The 24,149-nt window shown below is 37.1% G+C and overlaps 1 protein-coding gene across 1 annotated transcript; it reads left to right on the forward strand.

Annotated features, from left to right (window-relative positions):
• The first annotated feature begins 3,234 nt into the window (after positions 1–3,234).
• On the forward strand, positions 3,235–4,172 carry LOC149822646 (auxin-responsive protein SAUR71-like). The gene has a single exon (XM_089981194.1). The coding sequence runs from the start codon at positions 3,334–3,336 to the stop codon at positions 3,739–3,741; it is 408 nt and encodes a 135-aa protein (XP_089837320.1). The 5' UTR covers positions 3,235–3,333; the 3' UTR covers positions 3,742–4,172.
• The last annotated feature ends 19,977 nt before the right edge of the window (positions 4,173–24,149 follow it).

Genomic DNA, 24,149 nt, shown 5'->3' on the forward strand with positions numbered 1-24,149 from the left:
GGTATGTATTAATTCTATTAATAATCATTGCAATATATATGCAAGTTATCATAATGTTATCATTAATTATTAATGAATACTTTAAACATTATTTTGTAGGAGGCATATGAGCAACAGATGGTAGAGCGATATGGCGAAGACGCTACTCAGCATCCATCATTTGATCCTACAGCATGGGTGACTGCAGCAGGTGAACCCAAAAAAGGTCGCGTGTTCGGGTTTGGGAGTAATATGAACACTTCACCAGTTATTGGTTCTTCCAGTTACGGCTCGCCGACTTCTTGCGCCGACATAAGCTCCAAGCAGCCGACTATTCTTTCCGGTGATGATGTACGCGAGATCATTAATGAATCACTGAATAACTACTTCCAATACACCGTCTCCCCCTTTCTCCGAAATGAGATCAAGGCCGCTGTTCAGGATAGGGGATCTTCGATTCCAGGTCCCTCTCAGGTATAATCACATATATAGTTTTTTTGACTGTCTTAAAGCACATCTGAGCATGGTAGAATCACATATAGAGTTTTTCTAGATGCCTTAGAACACATATGAACATGCTATAATCACATATTCAATTTTTTTACTGCCTTAGCATACATATGAGCATGATAGAATCACATATAAAGTTGCTTTGCCTGCCTTAGAGCACATATGAGCATGCTATATTCACATATTCAATTTTTTTACTGCCTTAGCACACATACGAGCATGATCGAATCACATATATAGTTTTTTGCCTGCCTTAAAGCACATCTGAGCATGGTAGAATCACATATAGAGTTTTTTTATATGCCTTAGAACACATATGAACATGCTATAATCACATATTCAATTTTTTGACTGCCTTAGCACACATATGAGCATGATAGAATCACATATATATATTTAACTTTTTGTCTGCCTTAGAGCACATATGAGCATGATAGAATCACATATAAAGTTTTTTTTATTGCATTAGAACACATATGAGCATGCTATAATCACATATTCAGTTTTTTGACTGCCTAAGAACACATATGAGCATATTATAATCACATATTCTGTTTTTTGACTGCCTTAGCACACATATGAGCATGCTATAATAACATATAGAGTTTTTTAACTGCCTTAGAACACATATGAACATGTTATATATCATTTATGATAGAATCACATATAAAATTTTTGACTTTGCCTGCCTTAGAGCACATATGAGCATGCTATATTCACATATTCAATTTTTTTACTGCCTTGGCACACATACGAGCATGATCGAATCACATATATAGTTTTTTGCCTGCCTTAAAGCACATCTGAGCATGGTAGAATCACATATAGAGTTTTTTTAGATGCCTTAGAACACATATGAACATGCTATAATCACATATTCAATTTTTTGACTGCCTTAGCACACATATGAGCATGATAGAATCACATATAGAGTTTTTTTATTGCCTTAGATCACACATGAGCACATGATAGAATCACATATAGTGTGTAATTTATTTCATTATATTTTATTTATCAATACTGACTGTTCTTTTCTTGTGTAGGCTGCTAGCGATAATCAGGGTAGTGGAGCTGAAGGGACAGATAAAGACAATGAACAAGAAGACGCACAAAATCTTGGCGATGATTAGAGGACTCTGTTGAAGAAGTTCTATTTTTTTTATTTTTCCTAATTGTAATTGTTGAATTGTAAATAATTAAACTTCTTAATTTTAAGGTGAAACGATTAATTATTATAGATACTTGTTATATGAATTTTTTTGTGTGGTTTGTTTTTTATTTACAAGAAATATAAATTGTACAGGAAATAGAAATTGTACAGTTCTCGGTAATTAATTTTTAAATAATTTTTTTTTGATTTTTTTTCATGTTTGTGACGGATTAGCGACGGATGATTCCGTCGCTATTCATATTAATCTAGCAACGGCTTAGCGACGGAACCATCCGTCGCTATTCATATTAATCTAGCGACGGCATAGCGACGGAATTAAATTCGTCGCCAAGCCGTGGTCGTCGTTTAGTACCGAAAGATTGGCGACGGAATATAGCGCTCGTTATTCCGTCGCAATTAGCGACGGACCTGGCGACGGAATTATTCCGTCGCCAGTTAGCGTCGAAATATTCGCGACTTAAGCATATTGTCGCCGCGTTGTCGCTAATCCGTCGCTAGCGATGGATTCGCGACGGAATGTGGTCGTCGCTAATCTACTGCTTTGTTGTAGTGGTACTCAGCATAGTTTATTTGATAGAAATCATGCTTTGAATCATGTTTTTTGAACATAAAAAATAAGATTTTTTAAGTCATAAAATTTTGATACATTGTGAGCCATTGATTTTTAATGGTCTTAAAAAATATACATGTATGATATAATCACATGATCCAAAACTTGTTTTCTACTAAATAATGCTTTTTTATCAACAAAAAAAGTTCAAAAAATTTGAAAATCTAAAGCTTCTATTAAGCGGCCACTCTATCATTACCAATATATATAAGTTATCCTCAGGTTCTAAATCCCCAATTGAAATTCATAGGAGAAATCATTTTTGTGAAATCCGACCATATAGATGTGTTCAGTATAGTCAAAATAGTAAAGACTGATCCTTGAATTTTATTTTTTCAACTTAAAAACATCAGTCTTTTAAAGCATGAAAATCCAGTGAGCTGCAGGCTGTTGATTTTCAAAACTATAAAAAATTTGACGTACCCGTTTAAAAAACATTATCTAAAGTTTGGTTTTTTACTAAACAAACAAACATGTTGATCGCATTTGAAGGGTCATATGCATGAAAAGATTAAAAAAAAGTTTTTTACTTGAGGATTTGGAACCTTATGAGAATAACCAACATTTTCCCTTATATATATATATATATGAGAGAGAGAGATGTATGGTAAGATTTATCTGTCATAGTGACTCAACAAGACCAACTGGCTTCATGCCCTCCTCCCTGTTGCAAATACCCACAATGTTCCCCACAAAACCAACGGAGTGCCAGAAGGTTCTAGATCCCACTAGTTCTTTACTCTTAGCAGATGTAAATTTATCTGGTAACCTAATCAAATATATTTGGTTTATGAATTTTTTTATCTTTTTCTTTTTTTGAGAGCAACACAAATTCAGTCACGGACAGTACCGTTAGAACCAAAATGGCACCATCGTAATTTAGGCGTAAATCATGGGTATCGTAGCATCACAGCCAGTTATATCTACCGCCCCTCCCTCCTTCCCTCCCTACCACTCTCTCTCTCTCTCCACACACCATCCACATCTGCTTTCTCTCTTCTTTGGGAGTGGTTCCCTGTTCTCTCTGTCTTTTCCCTGAGAACGAGGTGAGCATTCAAAGAAGATGAAGCAGCTCATCCGGAAGCTGTCCCGAGTTGCCGACTCGTCGACGGCGAGTTACGTCCTCCTCCGGTCCGATTCGTCCGCCCCCAACCGGAAGGGCTGGAGGCGCCATTCTTCCGACGGTGGGACCTCGCCGCCGGCTGGTGGAATGGTTCCGGAGGGGCACCTGCCGGTGTGCGTCGGGGAGGAGATGGAGAGGTTCGTGGTGAGGGCGGAGTCCCTCAATCACCCTGTCTTCGCCGAGCTGCTCCGCCGCTCCGCTCAAGAGTACGGCTACGACCAGAAGGGCGTTCTCCGTATACCCTGCCCTGCCGGAATATTCCGCAACATTCTCGAGATTCTCCGCCGGATGGACGCCGGAGCCGGAGGAGTTGACCTGGACGAGCTCGTCCACCTGGCCTCCTCCTGACCCACAATTTTAATGACCAAAATGCCTCCAGGTGGACGGTGCTGATGTTTGATTCTGACCCACCATTTTTCTCAGGTTCTTTTGTTTGGGTGAATTTGGACGCTTCCGATCTCATATCTGTTTAGTCGATCTGAGGAGGTAAACAAACATTGGATCTCAAATTCTCTAAAAAAAATGAAGAGCTGATGTTCTCTGCCCCCATTGAGAAGAAAGGTTAAGCATAAATATGTCATCCGATCAAGTGGTTGGCGGAGAAGGTTAGTTTCGGTACTTTTAGAGTTCAGGTACAATTGTTGTTTTATATAAAATCTCATTTCATGATGGAACGGTTTTATGTAAATATAATGGAGATGAGGCTTTGAGTAAATTCTGATTACTCATGGCTGCTTTATGTAATTATTTTATCTTAATTGAAGAAGCTGAATTTTTGTCTCACGTTTATTTGGCATAATCTCTTTCCCATCCCTTTCCATCTTCCATATTACTGTATGACCCCATCATATATATATATATATATATATATATATATATTCTCTTTTGTGAAGATGCGCTTTTGTTTTATTTCATTGACATGTTGTGAAACCAACTTGTGTATGGGAAAATTTTGGTAATTAATGATTTGATATTTTCAGTATGGTTGGAAGCATCAAATTTGTTGGAAAATTGGATATGTTTTCTCTCTACATTGAGGCTGATAATGCAATATCCCATATTTTACCACTTTTTCGGATGAGTGGGAGATTTGGATAAGCCCAGTTATAACTAAAAGCAAGATACGTTAGAAAAAATATCATTCGAAAACGCAACAAAAATCACTGCTTCCAAGTTTCAACGACAATGTCAAGGGGCACTTGGGTGTATACCCGCTTATCCAGAATTCTGGGATAAGTTGGGATATTGTTGATCTAAAGGCAGAAGTACCTATAACTTAAGCATGGATTTTGTTACAAATCGGAAGCGAGACCGTATCACATCTGGCTGGGTTGGTCGTTTTAAGGTGTTCAAGCTAAAGGATGCAACGAGATCCGGATCTTTCAAAAATAACCAAACTTACCCTAGAGGCTTTATAACTATAATTAACCTCAAAATAACACTTTAAATTATATTTAAAGCTAGGAAAGACATTGGACATTGATTTGGATACGGATCTGGATTCAAGATCTAAATACATGCCCATAACGAAAATGGATCTAGATTTGAACCCAAATTAGATTTAAGTAGGACCAAATTAGGACCCAAATCAATAAAAATTTGAATCATAGGCCTTGGATTCAGTCTGATCCAATCCTAGATCCATTTCGACAAATCGCTCTTTTTCAGAAAAATGTGATTTTCGGGCAAACCGTAGTCCGAATCGAAGAAAATAAAGTACCGTTGAGATCAAAATTTTGAGACGCATCCAACAACATATAACACACATATGAAATTTTGAATTTCATTCAAAATTAACCTAAATTTCGCTTGAATTTAAAGATAAAAAATAAAACTCTCTACCACGTTTTGATTGGCTCGCCTTGACCTTGTCGATGAGACTTGGGTCAAACCCGGACTCAAAGGCATCAGTCTAAAAATTGAGCCTCAAACGATTTTTCTCCCAGACTTAAACAAATTTTTGAAAATCTCATAAAATGTCCAAGTACCAAAATACGAGATCTTACAATATAAGGCCATTTGTTATTCTTTTTTAGCCTTCTGCAAGAGGGTAATTCATTGTAATAGCTAGTTACTTTTATTTGTTTATTTTTAAAGGCAATAAAGCTTGTCATTCTATGGAATACAAAGTTTCTTCTCTCGTTCTCTGAGTTTGACATATATCTCACCCTAGTGTGAGCCAGTTTTTAGTATTTTGTGTCTGGCTTTCACAAACATTTTTATAAAAAATATCTTTTCAAAAAAAATTTATTTCATAAAACTTACACCACATGGACTTAATAGAAAGCTTAAAAGATGTAGACATTGCACATGACAGAAAGATGACTATACGTAAATATAAAAATCTAAGGTCTAGTGACTCGAGCAATTAAGTCTGAGGGATACTCTGTATCTGGTGCCCTAAGGTCGCCTGGTCTGAGAGTCACTGACCCAAAGCTCGCTACATGGGTCACAAAAACCTGAAAACTAATATAGTGCTCAACAGAAAAAAAGAAGAATAAGAGCTTAATAAAAATTCATTGCTTGAAAATAATTATGAAAAAACTATGCAAAAAACATAAGTGATGATAAATAAGTAATAACATGATTATAATTAATTTTTTGAGGAAAAAGCATAAATAATTATAAATTTTAGAAAAGTGAAAGAAAAAGTTTTTCTACTGTAGAGGCATACAAAACTTTAAATATTTTGTCAGAATATAATTACATGAAATATTTTTTTAAACTAAATTTTTAATTTCCTAACGCCTTTAATTTAAAGAATTTTTACATATGCATGACAGAGATGCTTGTGGGTAACATCACTGCAAACCCTCATGAGGCCTTACTCGTCCACTGTGGTAACCTAGGGGTTTAAAGGGCTTATTGCATATGCCAAATGCAACCGTAATTCCTACAAAAGTGAGCTAGGATTTATATATTTTTTGCTTTAAATTCATGCATTTTTTATTTTAAATTTCTTAACTGAGTAGTTTGGATTTAGTTTGCTTGGGGACTAGCAAACAAATAAGCATGGGAGCATTTGATAATGCATATCACATTATCATAAAATCATGCATTTATATAAACTTTTATAGCTTAAACACCCTTATTTATGTTGTTTTAGGTGCGAAGGAGCTACAGATCGAATTTCATCAGAATCAGAGTGAAAACAAAGAAATTAGAATATTTTTTTAGAAATAAGATCTGTACCGATGCAAACTAGATCTAGATCGAATCTAAAGCATACCAAATGGATATCAAATCTGGTTCACATGTCCTTCATATCCAAAGTTCAAGATTCACACGTGAAAATTTTTATTAATACCTTCTTAAAATTGGCGTCGGTGGTTTTTAGCAAATATTGATAATTTTAGGTGCTACTTTGTAAATAGTTAAAATAGGGTCCTATTTTATAATTTTTATAAAATGTGTCTATATATAGGGGACTTCCATACCTGTACCAATGTCTTCTACCTAGGGTTTTATGCCCCTTTCCATATCCGCCCTTCCCTTTTCTTCCTCCCTACCTCTCCCTCCTTTCTACCTCCCTTCTGGATGCTATTTTGCTTTTCTTTACCATCCTATTTGCTATTTTTTTTTGTTGTTTTACGTATTTGTTGCAGGTACACATGGTTAAAAGCTTTAAAACTTTGAATTTGGTGCAAATCACCATCTACCACCATGATTGGCAGTCGAGAACCTGTCCTTTGCAACCGACCAATCTCTTTCTTCCAACACTGATCTCCCCCTTTGTTAACTCAGTTTTCAATTGTGTTGTAGCAAAAATGAAATCTCAACAAGAAAAAGACATATATGACGTAAAAAACAAGGTATAAATCTGCTCTTTTCTACCCCCACACTCGTCGGGCCGCCCTTGAGGTGCACCTTCCTCCCCCTCTTTAATTTTTGGTCTTTATTCTTCTATATTTTTAAAGAACATGAGTCTTGGTCCTTCTTTTTTTTTGGGATTTTTGATATATGATGTTATTTATCGTTTAGAGTTTAGTTTTAATGTCTGATCATTTTCTTTTTGGTGTTTCGGTCGAGTTTTTAGTCATTCAGATCGAAGAACTTAACCAAAAAGGCCTATTAGAAAAGTTCTGATTTGTAAAAACTGTCTGCATGAATCCATAGCATAGTTTATTTTTATATTTGCTTTGATTTGATTAAGTTTAGAGTAGTTTTAGATTAGATATGAATTTCTTTACTTTTAGATTTAGGTTTTTCAAAAATAAAAATTAGGCAAAAAGTAGTTTTTATCGATTTTCTTGATTTTTCATAGATAGTTTTATGTTTTTTGAAACCGTTAGGTAAAGAATAGTTTCTTTTTATTGTTTTTGTGATTTTTAGTTCATATTAGGTCTAGATTTAGGTTTAGATCAATTTATATTATGTTTATTATTTTCGGTATTAATTAGATTTATTTTTTTAGAAATTCTAAATTAGCCGATTAGGGGTTTTTATAATCTTTTGAATTCTTTTGATTATTTAGTAATTAGATTTGATTAGTTCTTGTTTATTTTCAGTATTAGGTTCGTTTATTGAATGTTTAATTTGTGTTCTTGATTAATTAATTGTTGTACTTAGTTTTATTCAATTGTTAGATTAAATTAGAAAAACTGATAGTTAATTAGATAGAATTAATAGAACAGTTTTATTTCAACCGAATAAGATAATTTATTTTCTATATTTATCAGTAGTTAAACTGCCATTTTATTTCTAGAAACTACTTTTTAGCACTCAATTTAGAAAATAGATTTTTTAATTCAATTATCATTTTTAGTTAAATAGTTTTTAATTTAGCCGATTTAGATTAGTGATAATTATTCTTTTTAATCGTTAATTTCTTTTCATGTTAATTCTGTTAATTAGATTAGTCTTATAGTAATCACGTTAGAACTTAGTTTAGATTAGGTTGTTAGATCAAAACTTATTTAGATTAAATTAATTTAGCCGAGTTCCATCCTTTATTTAAATATCAGTTTCCTTTAATTAGCAAGTTTAATTTTTATTTTATTTTTTCTTGTTAGCTTAATTATAATTTCTATAGAAAATGTTCATTTAGATTTATTAATTTAAATGAGATTCATTGTATTTACATTGATTTTAGTTTAGATTTGATTTTCATCTTGCTTTTAGAAGTAGATTAGATAATATTAACAATAGTTGATTATTATTTGTAGTTTAATTCATGGTTAATTAGATAAACTAGTGTAGTTAGTTTTTATTTATTGTTCCAGATTAATATTAGTTCAATTCAGTTAGTCAAAGTAGTTTTGTTTAATCAACGTCAGTAGTTAGTTTTAATTTTTGCTTTTGCAAATAGCTTTAGTTTTGATAAATTATTCAATAGCCGATTTCTTTTGTTCTTGTTATTCATTATTAATTCATTAGATTAGATAGTTTTAATAGTTTCTTTATGGCCAGAAGTGTTAGTTAGTTTTATTTAGATTTGAAATTCGTACATGTTAGTATTAATTAGATAAGTTAGTTAGGCATTCTTGTTATCTATATTAATTCTTGAATTGCATGTTTAGGTTAGATGTTTCTTGTTAGTTTAAATAATTGTTAGTTATAAATTTTGAATCTTGAATTTGGTTAGTTTTTTCTTTTCTTTGATAATTAGTTAGTTAATTAATCTTTATTGTCTCTCTTAATTTTATCATCTCTTATTTAATAGAATATTTAATTATTGTTTAGAATAGGGTAGGTTCTTTTTTTGTTTTTTTATTACAGGTGCTTACACTCTGCCAGCATAAGGAGGAGGGTGGGCTAAGGTGAAAGTGTTAGATTATTTTGTTAAAGCTCTCTGAAATTTGCTAGAGGGTCTGAGCTTAGTTTAGAATTTTTATTGTTTTTGTTTTTTTTTTTAATTTTAATTAGCAATATAATTAATAATTGTGTAATTTTTTTCCAGTTATTAATAAAGTAAAGTTCAGTGAATTGTTTTTCCTAAGTTTCATTTCCTAAAGAGACGATCCAACTTGCTACTATGCAACGAGTGCAAGTATTGGTTTTAAATTTATTATTTGGTGCGTAGTTTTTAATTTAAAAATACTGCTTTCAAAATCTTATCACGTAGTACCATTGTTATAAAACAGACATAACATGTGTTCTCTCTTTTATGTTTTGTTCCATCCAATCTTGGAGAAACAATCAAACACACACTTAAAAAAAAAACAAGTGCATTTTTTAAAATCCTAACAATATTGGCAACGGTCACTCTGGTATTGAGCTTCACATTTTGAAATCAATGGAACACATTAGTCTCTCTCTCTCTCTCTCTCTCTCTCTCTCTCTCTCTCTCTCTATATATATATATATATATATATATATATATATATATATATATATATATGGGAATAGAAAGGGAAAGGGCTTTTGGTCCTTTTGGATGGTACATGTTGTGGGTTGGGATGAGATGATGTAATACAACCGTTTATTTCTATTTTTTATATATTTAAGTGGGGTTAAACTTAGTTAATGTTACTATTATTATTGGTGAGGAAATTGAGAATCTAGGCACGTTTTGATTTTTGGTTTGTTTTATCTAGGGATGGCAGTGGACCGGGGCGGTGGGCAAGGTCTCCACCCCTGCCTCCATCCCCGGTCCAAACGGGGGTGAGGCGGGGCGGGGCCCCGTTTCCCCATGGTCTATAGTCATTCCTTAAAGGATTGAGGGCGGGGCGGGGTGGGGAAAAGCGTAAGTCCATCCCCTTGGTATGTTGTGTTTGGAAGTTGCAAGTTCAAAACCCAATGGTATGTTGTGTAACTGGTGGGGTCTGCCTAACCCCAGCTTGCCTTTAAAAATAAAAAAAGTAAATAAACGTTATGACATCCTAATATAAGTTAGATAGTATGGTTACATGCTTCTCCTATGCTTTCAAAGCTAGTTTTCATGCTTCCCCTGCTTCCCACAAGCTTCATTTGTTCTTTTTATATGTTTTCCTCACTCTTCTTTTCATGTATTCATGACACAAAAGACCATATGTTGCAATACATTCTTCACTCAGACTAGAAGAGTGGAATAAGACAAAATTTTGTGTGCCCGCTGGTATATTGAAGGAAACTTTTGACCTTCAACAACAACAAATGCAATAACTGCAATTATCCATGCATTTCAATAGGGTAAGGTGTGGGTGCAAATAGCTTAGGTACGAAGTCGTTATGATGGTAACATTTGGATTTTTTCCCAATTTTCTGAAATTCGAGTATGCAGCCTTAAAATACATTATTTATTTTATACAATCCAGCTCTTGTACTGTCAAAATTGCCAAACCAATCAAGATTTTCCTAAAGCTTGAAAATCAATGACTTGAATCGTAGTAAACATTGCCCCAAGGGGATTTGGCATAGTGGGATGGGACCTAGGCTACTAACCATGTGGTCTAGGTTCCAATCCCATGGGCATCACCCCTGTGCAAGCCGAAACATGACTACTCCCTTGAAGCAAGGGGTAAGCCCACAAAGTTTTATGCTGCGAGGACAATAATCGTAAGTACGACAAACAGGTTCAGCATGGTTAGGTTTCTGTCCTCGGGGTTGTTTTCTATATATATAAAAAAATCAAAAGCATTTCTGAACATGAGCTTTTTGCTCGTGCCAACATCGCGGCCGTCTGTTTGCATTTTGGATGAATGCCACGTAGCATATAACTGTTTCGTTGACTTTTTAACTTTTTAAAATACAAAACGGACCGTCACGATGTTGGCATGAGCAAAAAAGCTCATGTTCAGCATGACCTGATCTGCTTCCTGGTCGGCCCCGGGATCAGGTTAAGAACCCGCGCTTTTAATATTTTAAAAATTAGATATTTTACCAGGTATGGTTCTTGGCATTCAAATTCAAACAAGGATCTGATCTTGCCTAATTAAGCCAAGTGCAATCTGGACCTGGTATCAACAAGTCCCACCCATTGTCAAATGTCAACCCAATATGCCTTAACCCTGACCAAATTGTCCATAAGAAGATCAAGAGCAAGGACCTCGGTATCCGAATGTAAATTTCCAAACAAATATTTTGACCCTTAACAGGTTGAAATTTGAGTTGAAACTAGGCCAGATAATGGATCGGATCAGGATGGATCCAGAATATTAATACGCGCAGTCCCTGCTTTTCAGATGGTCAACCAAGGTCAGGCACGGCTTCAGTCTGGTCTGTATAAACTAAACCAGATCCTGCTTTTCAGAATAGAAAATGCAAACTTCTTAAATGGATGGACTGTGGGATGCTGGTTATGGGCTTTTCCCTTATAAATACAATAGAGATCCGGCTCTTGTTGGATGAGTTGGATATTGCTTTTCCTTCATTGGATTTGAGTTGGATATGGCTTTTTTTATGCTGCATTCATTGCATAAATCAAGGATGCCCATATCCGGCTCTAGTGGGATGAGTTGGACCCACAAAGAAGCTGGTGTCTTGGCTCAGAAGTCTGATAAGTTTGTTCAAATTTTGTGTCTTGGCTCATAAATTGGATTCTGCTAGCTGAGCACCAGGCTGTTCGAGAAGGTTCTACAAGCCGAGCACGAACAAGGGATGCTTAACTCAGCTTGGTTTGTTAGTCATATTTCTGTGTGTGTACTCGCGCTTGTGTGAGTGTGAATGTGTGTGTGTGTGTGTGCATGCACACGTATGCTTGCATTTTATATGGCATGCATGCCATATTGTTGAATAAATTGTTGAGATCAACATGACTTGAAAAGATTGGTTGGCCATTTGATTCCTTTTGTTAACAGAATAAAAAAAATAAAATAAAGTTTTCAAGGCAATCCAGCTCCAGCCCGGCTCATCATAAGCTCAAGCTCCGGCATGGGCTTGGATCAAGCTGAGACAAGCTTGAACAGGCCAAGCTTAAGCTCATTTACCAGCTCTAGACTGACCAGTTGAAATTAATTAGTAACTGAGTACTTATACATACTTGCCATGTGGAAAATGCTAATATTGCCCATAATAAGTTTTAAATACCATAAAAGAGTGATTGGTTCCTCCTACCTGGAATGGACGGTTTTGATTTTTGATTTTTTTGTTTTGTTTTTTGTTTTGTTTTTTGTTTTGTTTTTTCGAATCTGACATTTTTTTCGAATCTGACATTTTTCGAATGATTGGAGGAGAAGGATTCATGTGGAAGACCCAGAATGATTTTCTTTTTTGGTTCATATCGCCGACCCCAATTGTTTTGGGATGAAGGCGTAGTTGTTGTTGTGTTTTCGAATCTGACATTTTTGGATGTGATCTACAAGGCTTCTTTATTAGGAATAGACTTTTGGATCAACCAAATATGACATGTAAGCAGGGTTTCATAAGGTTTAAAAAATCAATGACCTAAAATCTTTATAATTTTAAATCTCATAAAATCATGTTTTTTTATCAGAAAAACACAATACAACATTAGATTTCTAGCAAATAAAACATGCTAAACACATCTTTGAGGTCCAATTTGCAAAACAAGACTTGGAACATTAAAAATCAGCACTGTCCGTACTGTATGTATAGTGTGAGGAATCAATTTTCTCTATTAAGGATGTGTTTGGATTATGTACATTTTGCTTTTACAAACTTTCCTTCAATTCCTCTCTTTTTCTCACAAATGGTGGAAAACTAGGCACAAGAAATTCTTGAAATTTCTACAAAATGTTGTTGTTGATCCAAGTACATCATTGTCTATCTAATGTTTACAAGTATTTTTTTTTCACTGGTCAGTCCTCGTAAGGCATGTGGGGTTCAAATGGACCACCCAAGGCTTACTTCGTAGCAAGGTGGGCCCACTAAGTGACCTCCGTCCCTAGGAAGGTTCCTCACCATAAAAAAAAAATACAAATTTTTCAGAGAGTATTTTCTTTTTACTCAACCAAGGCACATGCTGCCCTAAATATGAAATTCGCATGACCATACCGGTTGTAGCCCTCTTTATTAGGGGTGTAAACTGGTCGGGTTTACCCGGACCAAACCCTGTAGGGTCCGGGTATGGTGATGAATAAGAAGACCTGATTAAGATCTGGGTTTGGACCTGAAGGTCCGATTAATACATGAATCTGGGATTAGTTTGTGAAATTTTATACTAAACCCAGGCCCGACCCGAGTTCTGATTAAGACCCACAATTTTTCAATGTAAAAAATGATAAAAAATATTATTTTACCGGGTTTGGTTCATATAGTTCTTATCGAGTCCAGGTATGGTTTCTCTTGTAGTAGACCTTATTAGACCTGGGTTTGAACCCAATATCATACCCGAAAATCCGGTTCAAGTCTGATTTCACCTGGGTCTGAACCAAACCGAACTGTTGACACCCCTACTCTTTTATGTTGAAAGGGTAGACACGTTCTTTAGAGCCCCTCGTTTCTTAGTCTAAAGGGACAATTTAGTCATTTCATATAACCGCGTTTTCTGCTGAGAAAGAATTTAACATGGCGCTCACCATGCTATAGATCGAGTCAAGTAGGCCCGGTTGGTTATAAAAAAACAGAGCAAATCACAACCAAACCCAGCCTGTAACGCAGACCACTGCTGGGACTAGTGGGCACCACCCTGTGGTCCAGATACAGCAAACCGGTCCGGACAGCTTGCAAATGGGGCACGTGAGGGCGAAAATGAAAATTTGTTTGGGCCCCCAGAAACCGAATTGATTGTAAAGGACATAATATTTGTCTGAAGGACGACCGGGGGCCAAAAAATGGTGAATGCTTGGGGGGAGTTTCATTGCACGGACAGGGCCAAAATTTAGTTTTTTTCGCCCAAGTTTCGAACACCATTGCTCCAGGAGGAAGGGTGGAACACCGTGTCTCTCTGAACACGTGGATCACCGTGTTCTAGACATCTCATGTGTCCAACGTTTGCATCGGGTGCATGAAACGTGAGCAACAGTGATCTGCAGACTTAGACGTTACTGTCCATGCAAACAAACTCCCCCTGAATGAGCAAATGGACTGGGTTCGGTCATACCTCGGAAACGTCATTCTCGGATCCGGAGCTAAAATAAGCTTCAAAGGATAAAATTTTGACACTTTTTCAGGATTGAAACTCAGTTTGTTCTTTCTGCCGGACTTTTGGTTTGGATTGGATCCAAATCTAATTTAATCATTTTCTAAAACTTACACGCAAATGTCTGTATTCTATTTTTTTTTTCTTCACCACCGGATCTCTTTGGATCTTCATCAAGATTTATTGCTCAATATTTGAATTCAGGTCTACCAAAATCAGGTCAAGAATAGTTTTAAATCCGGATCGATATGCTTCAGGTTCAGGTTCAGTTCCCGGGTACTACTTAATATGAGACCCAAAAGGGTTATTGCTTCAGATAAGATATCGTGGATCATTCCCCCCCTTCTCCATATATAGAAGTGCTACGTAAATATCTAGTCGGGAATAGCGGCTTTACCAGCCTGGTCGAGTTTGGTTTTAAAGTAATGAAGTCTGGTTTATAACCGTTCTGGGTAAGAGCTTGTTCATGAACGGATTGGTTTGGGTCTCTAAGGGCGTGTTTGATACGCTGTTCCCAGCGGGATTCGGACGAAAATCCCGCTGGGAACAGCGAAATCCGACAAACGTTGGACGCGGCAAACGGCGTTCCGCGCGTCCGCCGCATCCATAAATGTATGTAATTTCTGATCCACCTCCCCCCCTCTGTTACAAAAAGAACAAGAACAGACACTACAAGAAAATTGTTAATTAGCGACGGAAATTAGCGACGGATTTTTCCCGTCGCTACTTAGCGACAGATTAGCTAGAGATAGAATCTGTCGCTAATTCGCGACGGATTAGCGAGGAAACGACTTTTATCGCTAATCTGTCGCTACTTAGCGACGGATTAGCGACTGCATGTTTTTGTCGCTACTTTTTATTACAAGAACACCATTTTAGCGACGGATTTAGAGAGGGAACTCTGTCGTCGCTAATCCGTCGCTAATTAGCGACGGAGTAGCGACAGAATATATTCCGTCGCTTTTTTGGTATTTTGGTTTCGTGACGGCTTAGCGACGGAAAAATTCCGTCGCTAAGCCGTCGCTAAATGTCGCGTAAATCCCTAATCTCATCCCTCTTTCTCTTTTCCCTGTTTCGCTGTATTGCTCCCTCTCGCCGCCCGTCGGCTCTCGCCACCGTCCGGCCGCCGCCGCTCCCCGTCCACCGCTCGCCAGCTGCCGCTACCCGTCAACCTCCCGCCACCGTCCGACGACGCGCAGGTAATATTCTTCTTCTTCTTCTTCTTCTTCTTCTTCTTCTTCTTCTTCTTCTTCTTCTTCTTCTTCTTCTTCTTCTTCTTCTTCTTCTTCTAAACGCAGGGGGTACGCCCCTTCCCTGCCAGAAACGCAGGGGGTTTAACCCCCTGTCGTGCTTTCCGGCAGGGGGGGTCGACCCCCTGCGTTTCCGGCAGGGGGGGTCGACCCCCTGCCGGAAAGGCATGGGGGGTCGACCCCCTGCCGGAAACGCAGGGGGTCGACCCCCCTGCCGTAAAGGCACGGCAGGGGGTCAACCCCCCATGCCGGAACTGCCTTTCCGGCAGGGGGTTTAACCCCCTTCCCTGCCGGAAAGGCAGGGGGTTTAACCCCCTGCCGTGCTTTCCGGCAGGGGGGGTCGACCCCCTGCGTTATGCTGCCTAAGTGACTTGTCAAAAAAAAAATTCTGTTTTTGAATGCCTATGCTGCCTATATGAATCGTTTGAAAAATAAAATCTGTAGTAGGAATAACATGCTGCCGATGTGTATTGCTTTTGAAAAAAACAATCTGTTATGAGATATATTATGTTGTCTATGTGAATTGGTTTCAAAAAAATTTGTTTCTTAATGCATATGCTGCCTATGTAAATCAGTTTGAAAAAAAAAATCTTTAGTAGGAATACTATGTTGCCTATGTGTTTGTTTGAAGAAAAAAAATTTGTTATGAGATACCTACGTTGCCTATGTGATCTGTTTTGAAAAGAATTTTTGTTATGGATACCTATGTTGCCCATGTGATCTCTTTTTAAAAAAAAAAAAAGTTATTATGTGATCCCTATGTTGTCCATGTGATTAGCTTGAAAAAAAATTTGTAATATGTGTATATAAGATGTCCATATGGTTTTAAGTGTAGTTTGCATATATGTTGTCCATATGGATTTTAAGTTGAAATTTTTTTTGTAATGTATATATACAAGTTGTCCATGTTGTTCAATTTGTTAGTTTGTTAATATCTACTGGTAGTTAGTTTTACTTCAATTTGTTTTCTTGAAATCTGGTTAGTTAGAGTATTTCAATCTATTAGTCTTTTATAATTATATTTTTCTTAGATAGATTGGTATTTAATGTTCTAACAATCAGTTAGTTAGATTAGGGCTATTTAATTTTTTTAGTTAGTGTTTCATCTTGTTTCATGATTAGTTAGTTTGTTACTTAATTTGTTTTGTTTTTGTGTAGATTTTTCAACGGAACCAACTCGTGCTCGGCCACCTGTGGTAAGTAAATGACAAAAACAATGCAAATCGGGTAAATACCCGTGGTGAGTAAGTGATGCAAACGTATCACATGTTATTTAATTTATTGAATGCAGCACTTTATTGTTCACACACTCACTTAGTTGTTGATATCTAGGACTGCTTTGTTGGAGTTCGGAGATCATGCTGAGCATGATTTTAATGTAGAAATATGGAAGTGTTCTTATTTTTGGAGTACGGAGTCCATGCTAAGCATGGTAGTAGTTAGTGAGATATTGAAGTGTGTTTGCTGCAGGTACATGTTTGCCATTTATTTGATATGAATGATTATGATGTATTGCAATGTTTGATGTAATTGTATCCATGCTTGCATGTAGTTACTTTCAATTTGATTTTGACTTCCATGTGAAATTTTATAATAAAAGCATGCTTCAAATGATTGTATCATGTCATTAATAGTTTGCACATGAAAATATTAAGTTATCAATGCATGCATCAAAATTCTTGTTATTGTTTGACATAGTATATTTCATGATAAATTTGATATTTTCTTCATCGTCGCATTCTGATTGTTTTTTTCTTAATTCGTTAGGATACTATTCGTAATATCATACGACAGAATGACTGCAAACCGTGAATGGATGTACCGTAGGATAGTGGACAATGAGTTATCGCATGAATATATGGATGGTGTCGATAGTTTTATTGAATTTGCAACGGCGAGTGTCAGTACGGTAGATCCCACAGGTCAGATTAGGTGTTCCTGCAAGATTTGTAAGAATAATCGATTTGTAGAACCTCATGGCGTTAGACATCACCTATACAGGAAGGGTTTTGTGAGTGATTATCAGAACTGGGTGTTTCATGGAGAAGAATTTAGAAACGATTTTGATGCACGGGTGAATGTGGTGCACGATAATCCATATACGAATTTGATATTTGATGCTGCAGGAACAGAACTGGGTTCTGCTATGAGTTCTAGTGATGTAAGAACTGTCGTAGATGAAGAATCACCAAACGATGCAGCTAGTAGATTTTATGATTTACTTAAAGATGCTGATGAGCCACTTTGGAACGGTTGTGAGAGTCACACTATCTTGTCTGCAGTTCTTCAACTAATGAATTTGAAGTCCGAGTATAATTTGAGTCAATCATGTTTTGACCGTTTGTGCATGATTGTGAAGAGTATGTTGCCTAAAGATGAGAAATTGCCACAAAATTTCTATCGTGCGAAAGTTATGGTCAACGCTCTAGGTATGGGTTACAAAAAGATTGATGCTTGTTCAAATCACTGCATGTTGTATTTCAAGGAGCAGGAAAACGACATATCATGCCCGTCATGTGGGCATCCTCGGTTCAAGCCAAAGACAAGAGGCAATGGTAGCACGAGATCAAAGGGAGTTTCATACAAGTCGCTCCGCTACTTTCCTATCACTCCTAGATTGCAGCGATTGTATATGTCTTCAAAGACAGCTAAACACATGAGATGGCATGCAAATAAAGTTCGACACGATGAAAACAAGATCACGCATCCTGTTGACGCTGAAGCTTGGAAGCACTTTGATCGTACTCATCAGAACTTCGCAATGGAAGTGCGAAATGTTAGACTCGGTCTATGTACAGATGGATTTAATCCATTTGGGGGTAGATCAACTCCATACTCATGCTGGCCAGTATTTGTAACTCCATACAACCTTCCACCAAGCTTGTGTATGAAACGTCCAAATCTTTTCTTGTCTCTGTTGATCCCTGGTCCGACCTCACCTGGCCAAAATCTTGATGTATATCTAAGGCCATTGATTGATGAATTAAAAGTACTGTGGGATGACGGTGTTACCACGTATGATGCCCACAAAAAACAAAATTTCAACATGAAAGCCGCTGTTCTATGGACAATCAGTGACTTCCCTGCATATGGTATGTTATCTGGTTGGAGAACACATGGGAGGTTGGCTTGTCCGTACTGCATGGAGGATTCCAAAGCTTTTAGATTGAGGCATGGAAGGAAGCCTTGCTGGTTTGATTGCCATCGTCGATTTCTACCCAGCGATCATCCGTTCCGACGTCAAAAGAATGCATTTACAGCAGGCACAACTGAAATGGAAGGTCCATCCTCAAGATTGTCTGGCATAGAGATTTTAAGAAGATTGCGATACTTTCCAGATGTATTAACAGATGCCCGCAGTCCTACACCCTTCCGTGGATTTGGGAAGGAACACAATTGGACGAAAAAATCTATTTTTTGGGAACTATCGTATTGGCCGACCCTATTGATACGACATAATTTGGATGTGATGCATGTAGAGAAAAATGTGTTTGATAATGTGTTCAATACAGTAATGAATATTAAAGGAAAAACGAAGGATAATCCGAAGGCCCGTATGGATTTAAAATTAATATGTAAAAGACCAGAATTGGAACTCAAAGAGTATAATGGCAAAGTACTGAAACCAAAGGCGAAGTACGTGCTCGGACCTGAGCAAATAAAACATGTATGTCAATGGTTGAGACAACTGAGATTTCCAGATGGATATGTCTCTAACATTGCTCGGGCTGTGAAGATTGACGATGGACAGTTATATGGGTTGAAGAGCCATGATTGTCATATCTTTATGCAACGATTGATACCCCTAGCATTCCATGATATGTTAGACAAACCTATATGGGGGGTATTGTCTGAGTTGAGCGGATTTTTCAGAACATTGTGCGCATCGGAGGTCATTGTATCAGATGTAAAGAATCTCGAGGACTCTGTCATCACCACTGTTTGTCTGTTAGAAAAGATATTTACGCCAGCATTTTTCGATGTTATGGAACATTTGATCATACATTTGCCATATGAACTAAGGGTTGGTGGCCCTGTGCAATATCGATGGATGTACCCATTTGAAAGGTATATGTTTTTTTATATTTGTCTCTTTAATGACAGATATTTAAAATTTGAAATGTATATTCTTGTCAGATGCATGTTCGACCTAAAAAAAAAGGTTCGTAATAAAGCAAGAGTAGAAGGCTCTATTTGTGAGGCGTACACTTTAGAAGAGATTTCAAATTTCTCATCTATGTACTTCGAACCTCATATTTCAACACGTTACACATGCCCGCCCCGTAACGATGATGGAGAACAAGTAACTGTAGCTGACAAGCTGTCGATATTTCAATGACTTGGGCATGCATTTGGTAGTTGCCGATCAAGGCTATTGACAGATCGAGAGCAAGATGCAGCACACATCTATATTCTTTTTAATTGTTCAGCGATCGACCCATACATCGAGTAAGTATATGTATATGCAACTCAATTATAAATCCTTTTATGTTCTATATGTGGATACATGGCTCGGTAATATAAGTATTTGTGGTTTGCAGACGATTTGATCTGGAGTTGCAAAGCAAAGTTTCACATCTCACTAATGCAGAAGTACAAAAAGAACGTGAAACTAAGTTTGTGGAGTGGTTGAAACAGTTGGTAAAGAAGCTAACATAAATTTTGTACTTATAAACAACACTAAGTTACTTAATTGATCGTGATCACAATAATTATTTATGTCTGTGCGTAGGTTCGCCATGGTGATGTTAAAGATCAAGGAATATGTGATTTAGAAAATGGTCCGACCAAAGTTGTGCAATGCTACAACGGGTATATCGTAAATGGTTATCGATTCCATACAAAAGACTACGGTATAAACAAATCAACGATAAATAGTGGCGTGTGTGTCAAGGGTAGCAGCTACGGTGAAAATGAACATGATTACTACGGTGTTATAGAGGAAATAATGGAGTTGACTTACTTAGGCATGAATAACAGGGTTACGGTATTCAAGTGTCATTGGTTTGATCCAACTGCAACAAGACTCGACAAAGCTTCAGGCATTGTGGAGGTGAATCATAAATCCAGGTTTGGAACATATGAACCATTCATATTAGCCTCGCAAGCTCAACAAGTTTATTATACTTCATATCCGAGTATAAAAAAGTCAGATAGAAATGAATGGTGGGCAGTTTGCAAGGTGAAATCCAAACTATACCCCGAGTATGATCAGTTACAAGAAGATGAGTTAGCTGAAGACAGTGATTACTATCAATCAGATGATGTCTGTGACTTCGCTTATGGTCACAATGTTGCTCATGATATGCATGTCATATCTCCATTGGCTGATGAAACATTCATAAAGGAATGTGATCCAAATGATGTACCAAGTGGATGGGCAAACAATGAAGAAGAAGAAGAAGAAGAAGAAGAAGAAGAAAGTCAAACTAGTGACGAGGAAGAATTCTCAAGCTAGTGAGCAAAATCTTATACTACAAACCTCTATTTAAATGCATTGTAATACTTGATGTGAGTTGTATTGCAATACTTGGTGTGAATGATTAAAAATTTTATTTCAATGTATTGTAATACTTGATACGAATGATTCGAATGCATTGTAATACTTGATGTGAATGATTTCAATTATCTGAATGTATTATAATTTATGCAATTAACGAATGATTTGAATTAGTGCAATACTTTATGTCAATGATTTGAATTATTTGAATGCATTGCAATGCTTGATGTGAATGACTTGAATGCATTGTAATACTTGATGTGAATTATTTGAATGTATTGTATGACATATGTTATTTGTTAGAATATGGTTCGTGGAGGTTATAGTGGTCGCTCATCCAATAGTAGCCAGGCTCAACCTTCATCTTCACGGGCTCCTGTGATAGGTATATCATATAACTAATTAGATGCATGATTAGTTCAAATGCACATTCTGAGAACTTGGTGTGTATTTTTTTACAGATGATGTTGCGCCTGTACACGACCCACCTACACCAGTTGATCGCACAAGTCAACAGCCAACACAGGAAACAGGGTCTTCTCAGGCTGGCACAAGAAGACTCATTCGAATAGTGTATATCGATAATCGACCGTAAGTATTTTGTTTTCAATTATTGCATATCTTTTAAATATTTTATATTGATATTTACTGTGTAACAATTCATGTGCAGCACGAGGTTTGAGCCACAAGAAGTAGTATGGGAGATTAGGAATTCACTTCTTCAACATCTACCAGGACCAGTTGCTCAATGGAAAGAGTACCCAAAGGAGGTATTAGACAGATTGTGGTCCTCATTCATGGTATACAGTTGTTCCTCATAGTTAATGTGTTTCATATTTAATTTATTTAAGCAATGTCTACTAACTTTCTGAAAATATTTGTCGGCTTCGAATCGCTTTGCAACTACGGTGGAAGAAAATGATGCAAGGAAGGTGTGGCAGAAGGTGGCTGCCAATCGATTTGCAGACATGCTGCACACTATGAAGACTGCAGCAAAAAAAGCATCTGGCGTAGTAGATGATCCATTACTGTGGAAGGGCCATAGTCCTATTACTATCAGGAGAGATTACTGGGATGAAATGTGCGATATGTGGGCGGGAGATGCATTTAAAAATCGCTCACCAACTTCTTGCGCCGACATAAGCTCCAAGCAGCCGACTATTCTTTCCGGTGATGATGTACGCGAGATCATTAATGAATCACTGAATAACTACTTCCAATACACCGTCGCCCCCTTTCTCCGAAATGAGATCAAGGCCGCTGTTCAGGATAGGGGATCTTCGATTCCAGGTCCCTCTCAGGTATAATCACATATATAGTTTTTTTGACTGTCTTAAAGCACATCTGAGCATGGTAGAATCACATATAGAGTTTTTCTAGATGCCTTAGAACACATATGAACATGCTATAATCACATATTCAATTTTTTTACTGCCTTAGCACACATATGAGCATGATAGAATCACATATATATATATATATATATTTAACTTTTTGTCTATCTTAGAGCACATATGAGCATGATAGAATCACATATAAAGTTTTTTTGATTGCATTAGAACACATAAGCATGCTATAATCACATATTCAGTTTTTTTACTGCCTAAGAACACATATGAGCATATTATAATCACATATTCTGTTTTTTGACTGCCTTAGCACACATATGAACATGCTATAATAACATATAGAGTTTTTTAACTGCCTTAGAACACATATGAACATGTTATATATCATTTATGATAGAATCACATATAAAATTTTTGGCTTTGCCTGCCTTAGAGCACATATGAGCATGCTATATTCACATATTCAATTTTTTTACTGCCTTAGCACACATACGAGCATGATCGAATCACATATATAGTTTTTTGCCTGCCTTAAAGCACATCTGAGCATGGTAGAATCACATATAGAGTTTTTTTATATGCCTTAGAACACATATGAACATGCTATAATCACATATTCAATTTTTTGACTGCCTTAGCACACATATGAGCATGATAGAATCACATATAGAGTTTTTTTATTGCCTTAGATCACACATGAGCACATGATAGAATCACATATAGTGTGTAATTTATTTCATTATATTTTGTTTATCAATACTGACTGTTCTTTTCTTGTGTAGGCTGCTAGCGATAATCAGGGTAGTGGAGCTGAAGGGACAGATAAAGACAATGAACAAGAAGACGCACAAAATCTTGGCGATGATTAGAGGACTGTGTTGAAGAAGTTCTATTTTTTTTATTTTTCCTAATTGTAATTGTTGAATTGTAAATAATTAAACTTCTTAGTTTTAAGGTGGAACGATTAATTATTATAGATACTTGTTATATGAATTTTTTTGTGTGGTTTGTTTTTTATTTACAGGAAATATAAATTGTACAGGAAATATAAATTGTACAGTTCTCGGTAATTAATTTTTAAATAATTTTTTTTGATTTTTTTTCGTTTTTGCGACGGATTAGCGACGGATGATTCCGTCGCTATTCATATTAATCTAGCGACGGAATTAAATCCGTCGCCACGCCGTGGTCGCCGTTTAGTACCGGCGGATTGGCGACGGAATATAGCGCTCGTTATTCCGTCGCAATTAGCGACGGTCTTGGCGACAGAATTATTCTGTCGCCAGTTAGCGTCGAAATATTCGCGACGTAAGCATACTGTCGCCGCGTTGTCGCTAATCCGTCGCTAACATGGTTAGCGACGGATTAGCGACGGAATGTGGTCGTCGCTAATCTACTACTTTGTTGTAGTGAGAGGGGACGAAAAAAAATGCATCGACGGGAGCGCCGCACCCGTCGATGCGTGTCTCTCGATGATGCTTCGCCGGAGGGGGAGAGCCTGCCGCCACCGCCGCTTCTTCCTCGCCCCCGACGATGATGCTTCGCCGGGGGAGCCCGCAAGCTCTATCTCCGACACCACACCGGAGGAGAACGTCTCCATCTCCCTCATGCTCTTCTCCCGCGATGTCTGCCCCCAGTCAGATTCCTCCATCGTCGCCTCCTCCTCCGTGGTGCCCAGCCATCGTCGAAAACTTCAG

The sequence above is a fragment of the Nuphar pumila genome, chromosome 11 (genome assembly GCF_984573655.1).
Source record: "Nuphar pumila chromosome 11, dmNupPumi1.hap1.1, whole genome shotgun sequence".
NCBI lineage: Eukaryota > Viridiplantae > Streptophyta > Magnoliopsida > Nymphaeales > Nymphaeaceae > Nuphar > Nuphar pumila.